The 13,476-nt window shown below is 56.9% G+C and overlaps 2 protein-coding genes across 2 annotated transcripts in view; both read right to left on the bottom strand.

Annotated features, from left to right (window-relative positions):
- Nucleotides 1–274: 274 nt before the first annotated feature.
- TTC36 (tetratricopeptide repeat domain 36) lies at nt 275–5,366 on the bottom strand. Its single transcript, XM_001516195.5, has 3 exons — nt 5,123–5,366; nt 4,312–4,500; nt 275–613 (listed from the first exon to the last, which is right to left on the bottom strand). Exons 1-3 carry the CDS (start codon nt 5,241–5,243, stop codon nt 348–350), a joined length of 576 nt encoding a protein of 191 aa, XP_001516245.1. The 5' UTR covers nt 5,244–5,366; the 3' UTR covers nt 275–347.
- Nucleotides 5,367–9,241: 3,875 nt separating this feature from the next.
- The window catches only part of KMT2A (lysine methyltransferase 2A), a 63,607-nt gene continuing 59,372 nt past the window's right edge, over nt 9,242–13,476 (bottom strand). Inside the window, 3 exon segments of the mRNA XM_029074572.2 lie at nt 9,242–9,876; nt 10,207–10,336; nt 10,592–10,675. Of these exon segments, the coding sequence (XP_028930405.1) occupies nt 9,601–9,876; nt 10,207–10,336; nt 10,592–10,675 (490 nt within the window). The 3' untranslated portion in view covers nt 9,242–9,600.

Raw genomic sequence — 13,476 nt, forward strand, 5'->3', positions numbered from 1 at the left:
GCCTGGCACATAGTAAGTGCTTAACAAAGACCGTTATTGTTGCACTGTCCTCTCCCAAGTGCTTAGTACCGTGCTCTGCACGCAGTAAGTGCTCAATAAATACGATCCAGTGAATGAATGAATGAATGAGGCCCGAGCCTCAAGTGCTTCCTGGAACCGTGACCCGTCCCGCGCCCACCCGACCTGCTCACGGGAGAGACTCCCCCCCCTTTCCCCTCCGGGCCCACGGCCCCCAACCGGGCCCCGACCCCGGTGCAGTGAGGACGCAGACCCAGATGGGGCAGAGCATCTTTATTGGGAGGGGACGAAGGAGGCCCAGACCCCCCTCCCCGGCCCTCGGGGGGGGCTCAGCGGCCCTGGCCGGCCCGGCCCCGCAGGTGCCCCATCATGTCGGCCAGCATGCGGTTGCAGAGGGCGGCGTAGGGATTGAGCAGGACCAGCTGGCGGCGGGCGAAGGGGCTGCCCAGCCGGGCCGCGCGCTCGAAGTCCTGGCGGGCGTCGTCCTCGCGGCCGTCCAGCCGGGCCAGGAGCCCCCGCTGCACGTAGCCCTGGCAGGCGGCCCGGCCCCGGCCCCGGCTCAGCGTGATGGCGCGGTCCAGGTCCTGCAGGGCCCCTGGGCCAAGGTGGGGCGGGGGAGAGGAGGTGGAGGGCACACAGTAAACGCTCAATAAGTACGACCGATGGATCGATTAATTAATTGACTGACTGAGTGAGCGGGTGAGGCTGGCGGTGGGAGAGGGGATCGGGTAGGTTCTAATCTTCGAACCTGCAGAGTTCTGGAACCTGTGGGAAGCAGCATGGGCCACTGGATAGAGCGCGGGCCTGGAAGTCAGAAGGACCTGGCTTCTAATCCCGGCTTTACCACATGTCTGCTGTGTGACTTTGGGCAAGTCACTTAACTTCTCTGTGCCTCAGCGACCTCATCTGCAAAATGGGGGGGTTAAGACTGTGAGCCCCATGTGGGACAGGGATTGTGTCCGACCTGATTATCTTGTGTCTACCCCAGCGCTTACAACGGTACCCGGCATATAGTAAGTGCTGAACGTATAGTAACTGTGGTATTTGTTAAGCGCTTTCTATATATGCCAGGCACTGTATTAAGCGCTTATTATTATTCTAATCCTGGCTCTTCCAATTGCTTGCTTTGTGACCTTGGGCAAATCACTTCTCTATGCTTCAGTTTCCTCAACCGCAAAATGGGGAGACCCGTCCTCCTTTCTATTTAGACTGTGAACCCCATGCGGGACAGGGCTGCATCCGGCCTATTTCATTCATTCATTCAATAATATTTATTGAGCGCTTACTATGTGCAGAGCACTGTACTAAGCGCTTGGAGTGTACAATTTGGCAACAGAGACCATCCCTGCCCATTGACGGGCTTGGCTCAGTGGAAAGAGCGCGGGCTTGGGAGTCAGAGGTCACGGGTTCTAATTCCCGCTCCGCTGCTAGTCAGCTGTGTGACCTTGGGCAAGTCACGTAACTTCTCTGTGCCTCAGTTACCTCATCTGTCCAATGGGGATTAAAACTGTGAGCCCCACGTGGGACAAACTGATCACCTTGTATCCCCCAGCGCTTAGAACAGTGCTTTGCACATCGTAAGCGCTTAACAAATACCACAATTTATTTTATTTATTTAATCGGGGGAGACAGACGGACAAAAACAAGACAAGTTCATCACGATAAATAGAATCAGGGGGACGTACACCTCATTAACAAAATAAATAGGGTAGTAAAAATATATACAAATGAGCACTGTGCTGAGGGGAGAGGGAGGGAATAGAGAAGCAGCGTGGCTCAGTGGAAAGAGCACGGGCTCTGGAGTCAGAGGTCATGGGTTCAAATCTCGCTCGGCCATAGCTGTGTGACTTTGGGCAAGTCACTTAACTTCTCGGTGCCTCAGTTCCCTCATCTGTAAAATGGGGATGAAGACTGTGAGCCCCACGTGGGACAACCTGATTCCCCTGTGTCTACCCCAGCGCTTAGCACAGTGCTCGGCACATAGTAAGCGCTTAACAAATACCACCATTATTAACAGGGGGAAAGGGGGGCTTAGCTGAGGGGGGGGAAGGGGAGCCTATTTAAGATGTAGTTTCCCTAGGGCTCAGAACAGTGGTAGACACGTAGTAAGCGCTTAATAAATACCATTTTTTGTAAAAAAAACAAAAAAACAAAACAAAACCCCAAAAAAGTCCCGGATTGTCGCGGCGGAGGCGCTGCGCCCTCATGTGGCCGCTCGGCAGAACTGCCCCTCCTGGCCTCTGCCCGCTCCGCCCTTTCCCGGCCCCAGAAGGGATGGGAGGGAAGTTCGGGAAAATCACCCCCTCCTCCGGCCCTGGCCCAGGACGAACTGCGAGAGGTCTTCTCCTCCCTTAGTGTTCATTCATTCATTCATGCATGCATGCATTCATTCATTCGTATTTATTGAGCGCTTACTATGTGCAGAGCACCCTGCCCCTTGTCAGCTGTGTGACTGTGGGCAAGTCACTTCACTTCTCTGGGCCTCAGTTACCTCAGCTGTAAAAATGGGGATTAAGACTGTGAGCCTCATGTGGGACAACCTGATTCCCCTGTATATCCCAGCGCTTAGAACAGTGCTCTGCACATAGTAAGCGCTTAATAAATAATAATAATAATAATAATGTTGGTATTTGTTAAGCGCTTACTATGTGCCGAGCACTGTTCTAAGCGCTGGGGTAGACACAGGGGAATCAGGTTGTCCCACGTGGGGCTCACAGTCTTAATCCCCATTTTACAGATGAGGGAACTGAGGCACAGAGAAGTGAAGTGACTTGCCCACAGTCACACAGCTGACAAGTGGCAGAGCTGGGATTCGAACTCATGAGCCCTGACTCCAAAGCCCATGCTCTTTCCACTGAACCACGCTGCTTCTCAATAAACACCAACATTATTATTACTAAGCGCTTGGAATGGACAATTCGGCAACAGATAGAAACCATTCCTGCCCAATGACGGGCTCACGGACTAAACGGGGGAGACAGGCGGCAGAGCAAAAAAGAACACAATAAAAACAAGAGCACATTATCACGATAAATAGAATCAAGCGGTTGCACATCATCTCATTAGAACAGATAGGGAAATAAATAATATATACCAATGAGGACGGTGCTGAGGGGAGGGGGAAGGGTGGGGAGCAGAGGGAAAGGGGGCTCAGCTGAGGGGAGGTGAAGGGGGAGGAGCAGAGGGTGGAGGGGGAGCAGAGGAAAGGGGGGCTCGTTCTGGGAAGGCCTCCTGGAGGAGGTGAGCTCTCAGTAGGGCTTTGAGGAGCGGGAGAGAGTTAGTTTGGCGGACGTGAGGAGCGAGGGCATTCCAGGATAGGGGTAGGACGTGGGCCAGCTCTGCACACAGTAAGCGCTCAATAAATCCAATTGAATGAATGCATCCCTCCTCTCACCTCCCAGCCCACGCCAAGGCCAGAATAACAATAATAATAATATAATGTTAGTATTTGTTAAGCGCTTGCCATGCGCCAAGCACTGTTCTGAGCCCTGGGGGAGATACAAGGTCGTCAGGTTGTCCCGGGTGGGGCTCACAGTCTGAATCCCCATTTTCCAGGTGAGGTAACTGAGGCACTGAGAAGTTAAGTGACTTGCCCAAAGTCACACACAGCTGACAAGTGGCGGAGCCGGGAGACTCCTCCGTTAAAAACTCCAAAGGACGGAGCCTCCTTCCTAGGATAACGATGGTATTTGTTAAGTGCTTACTAAGTGCCAAGCACTGTTCTACACGCTGGGGTAGATACAAGGTAACGCTATTTGTTAAGCGCTTACTATGTGCCAAGCACTGTTCTACACCTGGGGTAGATACAAGGTAACGGTATTCGTTAAGCGCTTACGATGTGCCAAGCACTGTTCTACGCGCTGGGGTAGATACAAGGTAATCGGGTTGCCCCACGTGGGGCTGTCTTAATACCCATTTTCCAGATGAGGTCACCGAGGCCCAGAGAAGTGAAGGGACTTGTCCAAAGTCACCCAGCTGACAAGGGGCGGAGGCGGGATCAGAACCCACGGCCTCTGACTCCCCAGCCCGGGCCCTTTCCACTAAGGCACGCTGCTTCCCTAGGATGAGCGCGTAGCACCTCCCTCTGATGGAAAGTTAAGACGCTGTCCGCCCTGAATCCCTCCTGCTGCACCTAAAGGCCCTCTCCCTTTGGCTCTGACCTCCCCGTCCCAGCTTTCTCTCCTCTTAGCCCCTTTCTCGTCAACTCTAGCTGTTCCCTGTCCCCTAGGCCTCTCCCTGCCCCCCCCCCACAACCCGGGGATGCCCCCCAACCTCTCCCTGGCCCGCACTGACCGGTGACGTCTGCCCGGAGTCTCCGGGCCTGGGCGCGGTTGTTGTAGGCCGAGGCCCGCTGGGGCAGGAGGGCGATGGCCTGGCCGAAACGGTCCAGCGCCGTGCTCACGTCTCCGGCCTCGGCCGCCCTCACCCCCTGCATCTCCAGCTCCTTCGTTTGGTCCAGCAGCTCCCGGGGGAAAGCGGCGTCTGGATCCAGAGAGCACGGGTGGGTTAATAATAATAATGTTGGTATTTGTTAAGCGCTTACTATGTACAGAGCACTGTTCCAAGCGCTGGGGTAGATACAGGGTCATCAGGTTGTCCCACTTGAGGCTCACAGTTAATCCCCACTTTACAGATGAGGTAACTGAGGCCCAGTGAAGTGATTTGCCCACAGTCACACAGCTGACAAGTGGCAGAGCCGGGATTCGAAGCCACGACCTCTGACTCCGAAGCCCGGGCTCCGCTGAGCCACGCTGCTTCTCTAAGGGTTGTGGGGGGGGACCTGGCACCTCTTCGGGTCTTTGGGGGCAAGGGCCCGTTTCGGGAGGGCACCTGCCCCCATGGGATGCCTAGGTCTGCCCACCTCCCCATCCCTTCAGCACGTTCCCTCGAAGGGCGGCAGGCCTAGTTGCCCCCACCCCTGCCACCCACCATTCCGCAGAGCAACCCCAGAGGGGCGGGGGGGCGGACACAGGGCACAGGGCTGGAAGGAGGGGGCGGGGGGGTGGGTTTTCTCCCTTTTTCTCTCTCCCCGCCCCCGCCTCCCCCGGCCCAGCCCTTTCCCTCGACCTTCTAGTCCCGCTCTCCGCCCCCCCAGCCCCCTCACCTTCATCCTCCTCGTCCCCCCGGACCTCCTCCGGCCCCAGGTCCAGGTCGGGTACGTCTCCGAACGGGGTGTCCGGGCTGAAGATGGCCCGCAAGACGGCCCGGTCATTGGGCGTCCCCATGGCGGCCGGCGGAGGTCCCAAGGGCCTGGCTTGGAGGCCCGATGACCGGTCAGTCCGGCCGGGAGGAAGGACCGGGAGGGCCCCGGCCCGGCAGGAATTCCAAATATTGACTCGGCCTGGAGAGGGGAGGTCCCGGGAGGGCAGCTGGGGCACAGGGCGAGCCCCCCTTTCCCCCACCCGGCCTGAGCACCGCCTCCTCCCCCGCCCTCCGGGAGAGAGGGAGACCACGCAAGTCTGCAGCAATAAACTGGACATGTTTATTAATTAAACTATCACTTAAATAAAAAAAAGTGCATAGAAAATAAACATGTTTAAAAACTCCTTTGTTTTTACAACTATGTACACTTTTTACTTTTACATTCAGTCTTTCGTAGAGAGCTTTCAGCATTATTGTTGTTTTGAACTAGTAAAGTATTCTCCTTCGTCCCTGGGGCAGGGAGTTAACACTGATGGACTTTAGACACGTTTTCCTGTTTCCTCTTTTTTTTTCCCCCCTCTAAACCAGAAGCTTGGAAGAACACAAGGAAATTAAAAAAAAAAAACAAAACAAACGAACGAGATTTGTTATACATGATAAAATTGTCAGGAAATGTCTTATTTCTAGAACAGATGCTTGTCGCCTGTGAGCTCTTGAAACGATTATTCGACTACCTGTATTTCTAGAGACTGTTTAAGTTCAATAAAAAGAAACACCACAAGTATATTTTCTTGATTGAAAGACGGACCTAAGTACCTCAGGACAGGATACCAGAAAAGCACAGAACACAATTGATTTTTTTTTTTTCCCTAAATGCAGGTGGTGACCCCGACACTCATAACCGAAGATAGAGAAACAAGAAGTACAAGGGACCGACTGGTAACATTGACAGGCAGGTAAATCCTCAGCAGAGACGCTCTGGGGGCGGGGGTCCCGTCCACGCACTCCTCCGGGGGCAGGCGGGACCCCCCGGCTTCGGGCTGGCGTTCTCCCACCCCTGCGAGCGACTGTAACACAATCCTTATCTATAGTGTTAAGAGAATTAAAAGCCATGGACTGATACTGAACTAGGCTCTGTTACATGGTGCATTACTATATTAGTTCCTATATATATATCATATTTATATTTATTTGAAGACCAAAAGAAGAGAGAAAAGTTGCAGGTATTCAGAGTGTGAGACCAGCGAGTCGGCCGGACTCGACTGGCGTTCGTGATTCTGCAAAACCATCCGCTCCGGAACCTCGTATATTGCTTGGAAATGAGATCGAATGAACACACCCAGCCCTTTACGATGACCCGCTTTTCCTCGGAGTAAAACAAGGAGGATCGGTTTCTACAAAGAAAATAAGAAGGAAAATAAAAAGACGCCCATCACGGTTTGGATTCGCAGTACTTCCAGGAGGCTGTGGTGGACTGTCAGTCCGTAGAAAAGATACATTCATTGCTCGGCCAGGGGGCTGTGTGGGGCGGTCTGGGGTGAGGGGTGGGGTGGGGGGGGTTCCTCTCCCCCTTCCCCCTTGCCTCGCTCCCCGGTCCGCTGAGGGACACCGGAAGGGGGGCCCGGGCAGCTGCCGGGGGCAGCCTGGTGGTCAGCCCCGCCGGCCCCCGGGAGCGCCGCTCCGGCCCAGAGGAGGCCGAGCCGGAGTACCGTCCGGCCGACGCTTCCCGGAGGAGTTGGGGGACGGCGGGGTCACCGGCTCCGGGGTTCCGTCCTGCCGGGAGAGGGCTTGACCCCCACCCCCCCGTGGGACGCCGCACGGGGGGGCAGGTGGGCCGGGCGGGCCGGCCCCAGGGCCCGGCAGCGGTGCTGAAGTTTGGCAATGAACTCGCAGATGGGTTTGCAGCGTCCCCAGAAACCGTCGGTCAGGACCCCGGGGGACCGGTGGGCCGGGAGGGTCGGCCTGGAGGAGCTGCCCGCCCCCCACGCCCCCCCAAATCCTTATGGAGCAGGGGGAGGGGGAAGGAGAGAGGAGGGGAGAGGAGGGGGGGGCTCAGTCCAGCATTCCTTAGCTGGGCAGCAACTAGGCCGACGGACTGAGATTTAACCCCCCCACCCCCCGACTGGCCTTGTGGGTCTCTCCGTGTAAGAACTGGCGACCCGTCAGTGCATCAATCGTTTCAGTAACAATGCAGCTTAAGATTTCATTTAAAAAAATAAGGGGACAAAAGAAAGACTTCGAACCCCCCTCACACAGTGCAACAAGAAAGGAGAAGCCTGGGCACCACGGGGGCCCTGGGCCGGCGCCCACCGAGCAGGGCGAGAGCCGCCCTCGCGGGCGGGGCGGGCCGCCCTCCCCGGCTCCTCTCCCTATCGCTCCGGTGCCCGCGATCCCGTCCACGGTGCCAGACCGGGGTGGGGGGCGAGGAAGGCGGTGATATACCCGAGGAGCCCGCCCGCCAGGTGAAGCCGGCGGGGCCCGAGGCCGGGACCGAGTTCTATTGCTTCTCAAGGTTTCCACAGGAATGGCGCCGGGGGCACGGCCTGCCCTCCGCCGGGCCCGGGCGGACCGAGCTGCCGTCGGCCGTCGGGACGGAGCCCACGTGCCCCTCCGAGAGGGGAGGTGGGGTCGGGCCGCCCGGCCCTGGGGGGGGAGACGGGGAGGGAAGGGGCAGGCCTCGAAGAACCCGCTTGCCAGGCTGAAGGCCCAGGGACAGAGGGAAGTCAGTTCTGCAGGTGGGCAGGGGGTCGGGGGGTGGAGAGTGGCCAAGCACGGATGGAAAAGCGGCAGGCTTCCACCCGGGGGGGGGGGCAGCTTCCCCGTCCGGCTCTAGAGGCGGCCGGGGAAGAGGAGCAGGCTTCGGAAAAGGAGACTGCCGCCTGCACGGAGCTGGGTGGGAAAGGGAGCAGGGAGGGCCCTTCCTCAAGTGGGTGGCTGCCTTCTGTCCTATTTTTGATCCGGCCCAGCTCTGCCGGGAGCGGGGGGGGGGGGGGGGGTGGGGGGGGGGATGGGGGGGAATCAGCTGCTTAAGTCAACAAGGCATAAACAAGCTTTTACGCCAAACACCAACAAAAAGTTCACCCTGGTGATTGGGGCGGGGAGAGAGGGACGACGGTAGAGGGGGGAGGGTCGGATGGGAAAGTCAGACTTTATGTGAACAGCTGAATAGTTTCTCTAACTTCACCCTATGAAAATAAAAAATTATTAAAAACAGATCTTCTTTTAAATTAGGATAATACCACGGTTTAAAAAATAGCCTCGTCATAAGTGCCTCTCCCTATGAAGTGCTTTTCATAGAAAAATATACAAAATATATTTACATTTATAAAACCTTAAATATTAAACTGTAAACAGAACAGAGTAAAATCCAATGACTTAATTTAAGAGGTTCGGGCCGACCGCCCCGGGGGGGGCGGGGGTGGGGGGAGGGAGAGGGAGGAGGAGGAGGAGGAGGAGGGAAGAAGGCCGGGAGGGCGGAGAGGGGACGCGACCGCCGCCTTCCCTGGGGCCCGACGGGGAGCCCGGCTAGTGGTGTGTCACCGCCTCCGGGGTCCCCTCGCACGGCCGTTCCCTCGCCACGGGCCGACCCGCTCCTCCGGGGCCTGGCGACCCGCTTAGTGTTCTGCTTGGAGCTTCTGCCGGGGACGGGCCTCCGAGGCCCGGGGCTTTCCCAAGAGTGAAAGAAAGCCAAGGGGCCGGGGTCTGGCTGCCGGGCTCAGAGCCTCTTCGGATCCTGGCTCCCTTCCGTCGGGCCAAACCGTGTCTGCTTTCCTAAACTCCCAGGAGAGGGAGCGTTTCCAACTGGGGGGATTCCTCTGAAGCCAGCCTTTTTCAGGGGAGGGGACGTGGAGAGGGCCAAGGTGGGGGGGCGCGTAAGGGTCCCTTCCCAAAACTGAACCTCTTTCTGAGGGTCCAGGGGCCACCTGGGCGGAGCTCCTCCTGTAAGCTGGACACAGCCAACACTCCTGCCCCATCCACTGCCTGCTGGGGCCACCCCCGCCGGCCAGTAACAGGTGGCCTCGGGCCACGACGGATTCAGCCCCCGAGACAACCGCACGTGCCCGGGGGGGGGGGGGGGGGGGGGAGGGAGAACCTGGCGCTGGAGGGTCTCTGCTCATTCTGGATGGCTCTTCCGCCTGCTACAGCAACAGCGCGGGACAAACGGGCCGGCAGAGTGCCACCTCCCCCCAAGGGCGCCGCCCACCCACCCCGCTTCGGCGTTGGCCGGGCCAGGGGGTGAACACCCGGGGGATCTTTTCTGAATCGCCATCCCTCTCTCGGCAGGGGCCGTGCAGGGGGGTGCCGCCCGGACGGGGGTCGGAAGGAGGACCCCGCCGGCAGCGGGCTTCTCAGCGGCAGGCCCCATAGCTCTGCCGGCTCTTGGACCCCTCCCGGCCCCCACGGAGGCGGGGGGTGGGGGGGAGGCTGGGGAGCGGCGGGCTAGTTGAGGAACTTCCGACACTTCTTGGCACCGCAGTTACAGGGCAGCTTGTTGCTGGCGTCCTCGATGGGGAACTTGTAGTCGTACGTGAGCTCCTCGCCGCGGTAGATCTTGCGCATGGCGAAGATGACGATGTGCTTCTGCCCGTCGATGTGGATGACCCGCGAGTAGCAGTTGGGCTCGCACGAGTGGTTGATGAAGCGGGCCGCGTTGCCGTGCACGGTGGCGTCCACCACTTCCGAGTCGTCGATGCGGAACATGTAACAGCCTATGCCCTGGGTGGCCGGAGAGGGGGCAGAGGGGCGTCAGGGTCTGTGGCCAACCGGGCCCCGCCAGAGTGGTCCGGCCGGCGTGGGAGGGTGGGCGGAGTCGATCGACTTGGGCCTGAGCTGGCTCACTTCTACTAGAGAAGCTCTTGGGTGGGCGGGTGGGACGACCAGCAGGGCTGGGGAGGGGGGTGGGACGGGCAGGTGGGAGTCGCCTGAACCCCTAGGGCAGGCACCTGGCTGATGACGATCCCCAACCCCGGGGGCATCTCCCCTTCCCCGGCCGGCGCCTGCCTCCCCAGGACAGCCGGACGGGGCCGGAGAAGACTTGGGCCTCACCTTGCCGTCGTAATACTTCTCCCGCTTGTCCGTCAGGATGGAGCGGATGACGTTCCCGGAATACTCGATGACCATCTCCCCCGCGTCGATGTTCCTCTTGCAGAACAGCCCCCGGCCGTGGATGGCAGACCTAAGGCATCCGCCGGGGGAGAGGCTGGAGCTGCTGGATCCCACCCTCTGGAACTGCCCCGGCACCCAGGGAGGCGCCCTCTGGTCCCTGCCCGGGCCAAGGACCGCGGTGGTCTGGCCCGTCTCTCAGGGATCACCGAGCAGAGCCGGCACAAGAGATGACTCAGAAGCCCCGAGGAGCGTAGGATGCCGCCCCCGTCTCCCGTCTGGGAGGAAACGGTGCCGCCCGTCCACCCAGCCCACGCCCCGGCCGTACCTGTAGACCCCGACGGCCTCCTTGGAAGTCTTCTTCAGATGTCGGAACCGCATGGGCATGGGCAGATCCATGCTGGTGGCCCTCCTGCAAGAGAGGGAGAGAGACACAGCGAGAGATGGAGAGGAGAGTGAGTGAGAGAGGAAAGGGACCGAGAGAGAAGAAGAAAGAGAAACCCACACTGTCAATCATGTCGCATCAGGCAACAGTCTTCTTTGTGTTTAAAAGAGGAGCACAGCAGTCAAACCAACCAAAAAACAGAACGGAACTAGCCCGCCTCCCTCCAAGCCGTGAGCCCACTGTTAGGTAGGGATTATCTCTGTTGCCGAATTGCACTTTCCAAGCACTTAGTACAGTGCTCTGCACACAGTAAGAACTCAATAAATACGACAATGAAATGAATGAATGTACTCTCCCAAGCATGTAGTAGAGTGCTCTGTGCAAAAAGTATGATGGATTGAGCGCCTCCTGCATTCCCTGTGCTACGTGACTGGGAAGCTACAAAATAATTTGGGAACAAGATCCCTGCCCTCAAGGAGTTTACAGTCTACTGTCTGCAGAGCACTGGCCTAGGCCCTTGGATGAATCTAACAGAATTAGTAGACCTGATCCCTGACCTTAATGACCTCACCATCTAGGAGGGGAGACAGACACAAATTCACTAGATAAGAAATAATAAGAGAATAAAGACAAGTATTACATACTAAAAGGAGGAGTGGGTTTGATTATTTGAGTGTTAGGTGATACTAAATTGGTCATTGGAGGGATAGAAAATGGGGAGATTAGAAATTAATTGGAGAAGACCTCCTGGAGACGGGATTTCAGAAGGGCTTTGAAGGTGGGGAGAGCTGTGGTCTGTTGGATATGAAGGAGAAGGATGGTTTGGTTTTAAATGGTATGGGTTAAGTGCTTACTCTGTGCCAGGCACTGTACTAAATTGCTGGGGTAGATAAAAAAATACCAGGTTAGACACATTCCACGTCCCATGGAGTTTTAATCCCCATTTTACAGATGAGGTAAACTGAACCACAGAGAAGTTAAGTCACACAGCACACGAGTGACAGAGCCAGAATTAGAACCCAGGTCTTCTGACTTCCAGGTCCGTGCTCCTCCCTCTATGCCATGCTGCTTCTAAGCAGTTCGGGGCGGGGGGGGGCTCACTCGGCAGTGGGAGAATGGAGAATGAGATATGGTGAGTCTAGCCTGGCTCGGGAGGAGCAAAAGGTGGAGGCTAGGGTTTACCGAGAGAAGAGAGCGGATAACGATCGAGGCACTCGTTCGTAGGAGGGAGAGAAAGGACTTTATAGTAAACGGTCAGGAGTTTGGAGGTTTCTGAGGAGAGACGTGCGCAGAACCATCTTTTAGAAAAATGGTCCAGGCGGTAGGGGGAACTGTGGATGGGATGGGGCGAGGCTGGAGGCAAGGAAGTCAGTGAAAGACTAATGCAGCAGTCAAACCATCACGGGGGTCTCTTGGATTATCATGATTATGTTTCTGTTAAGCGCTTACTACGTGTCAAGCGCCGTACTACACGCTGGGAGAGAGAAAGTCAATCAGGTCGGACCCAGGCCCTGACCCATTTAAGGCTCACAGTCTAAGTGTGTGTGTCGGGGAGAACAGGCACTGAATCCCAATTTTAAAGATGAGGAAAGTGAGGCACAGAGAAGATAAGTGACCTGCCCAAGGTCACACAGTAGGCAACTGGCAGAGCCAGAATTAGAACCCAGGTCCTCTAACTCCCAGGCCCGTTGCTCTTTCCACTAGGAACACTGCTTGGATAAGGAGGAAGGGGTGGAAATACCGGGGAGGAAGAAATGGCAGGCTTTAGCACAGAATGATACTGATGATGACATTTATTAAGCACTTTCTCTGTGCTAAGCACTGCACCAAGCACTACGGGAGATACAAGCTAATCGAGTCATTTAGAACGTAAATGGGAGTTCAAAGAGAGCGATCTGTCAAGGATAACGTCAAGAAGAGGGGCTTGGAGGATGGGGGCGATGACTGGGATGGAAAACTGAGGACGGGGGAGGATCTCGGAGGGAAGATGAGGACATAGTGCGCTCGAAGTGGGACACCCACACGGACATGTCCTGGGGGCAAAAGGAAATGTGAGGTCAGGGTTCGAGGACCAGGTTGGGGAGTCACTTGAAGGTGTGGGAGAGGATGGGCTCCCCAAAGGAGGAAGGGAGTCAAGGGTAATGAGAGGAGGAGATCCAGAAGAGAGCCTTGAGGGGTACTCCCGATTAAGGGGTAGAAGGCAGATGAAGAGATTGAGAAGGGGCGGCAGAAGGGGCCGGTAAAGAGGTGAAGGCCCGGTGAAGGGGGTGATAGAAATAGCATGGTCTAGTGGATAGAGCACGGGCCTGGGAACCAGAAGGACCTGGGTTCCACTTCCGACTCCGCCACTTGTCTATTTTGTCACCTTGGGCAAGTCGCATCACTTCTCTGTGCCTCAGTCACCTCATCCGTAAAACAGGTATTAAGACTGTGGGCCCCTTGTTGGACATGGACTGTGTCCACCCTGATTTACTTTGTATCTACCTGGTGCTTAGAACAGTGCCCGGCACGTAGTAAGAAAGCATTTAAATACCGTTTAGAATAAAAAACGCCCAACAGAGCGTGACGGCGACGAGGCTGCTTCGCTTCCCAGACCCCGCGACCCTGTACTCCTCCCCCATCTCGCCCGACGGCCCAGCTTCAACCCTGTCCCTATGCCGGCTCAGCTCCTCCGGGTCCCGAGTTCTGGCCCGGGCACCCGCCGGGCCTGGCAGACGCTGAGGCGGAGAGATGTTGGGAAGCCACAGAGGTACAGGGAAGCCAGTATCGTAGTTAGTCAAAAGCGCTGGTTGCTTGAGAGCTTTGTGGGAAAAACTCCTAGTGGGAAG

This window comes from Ornithorhynchus anatinus, chromosome 11 (genome assembly GCF_004115215.2).
Source record: "Ornithorhynchus anatinus isolate Pmale09 chromosome 11, mOrnAna1.pri.v4, whole genome shotgun sequence".
In the NCBI taxonomy this organism is placed as follows: domain Eukaryota; kingdom Metazoa; phylum Chordata; class Mammalia; order Monotremata; family Ornithorhynchidae; genus Ornithorhynchus; species Ornithorhynchus anatinus.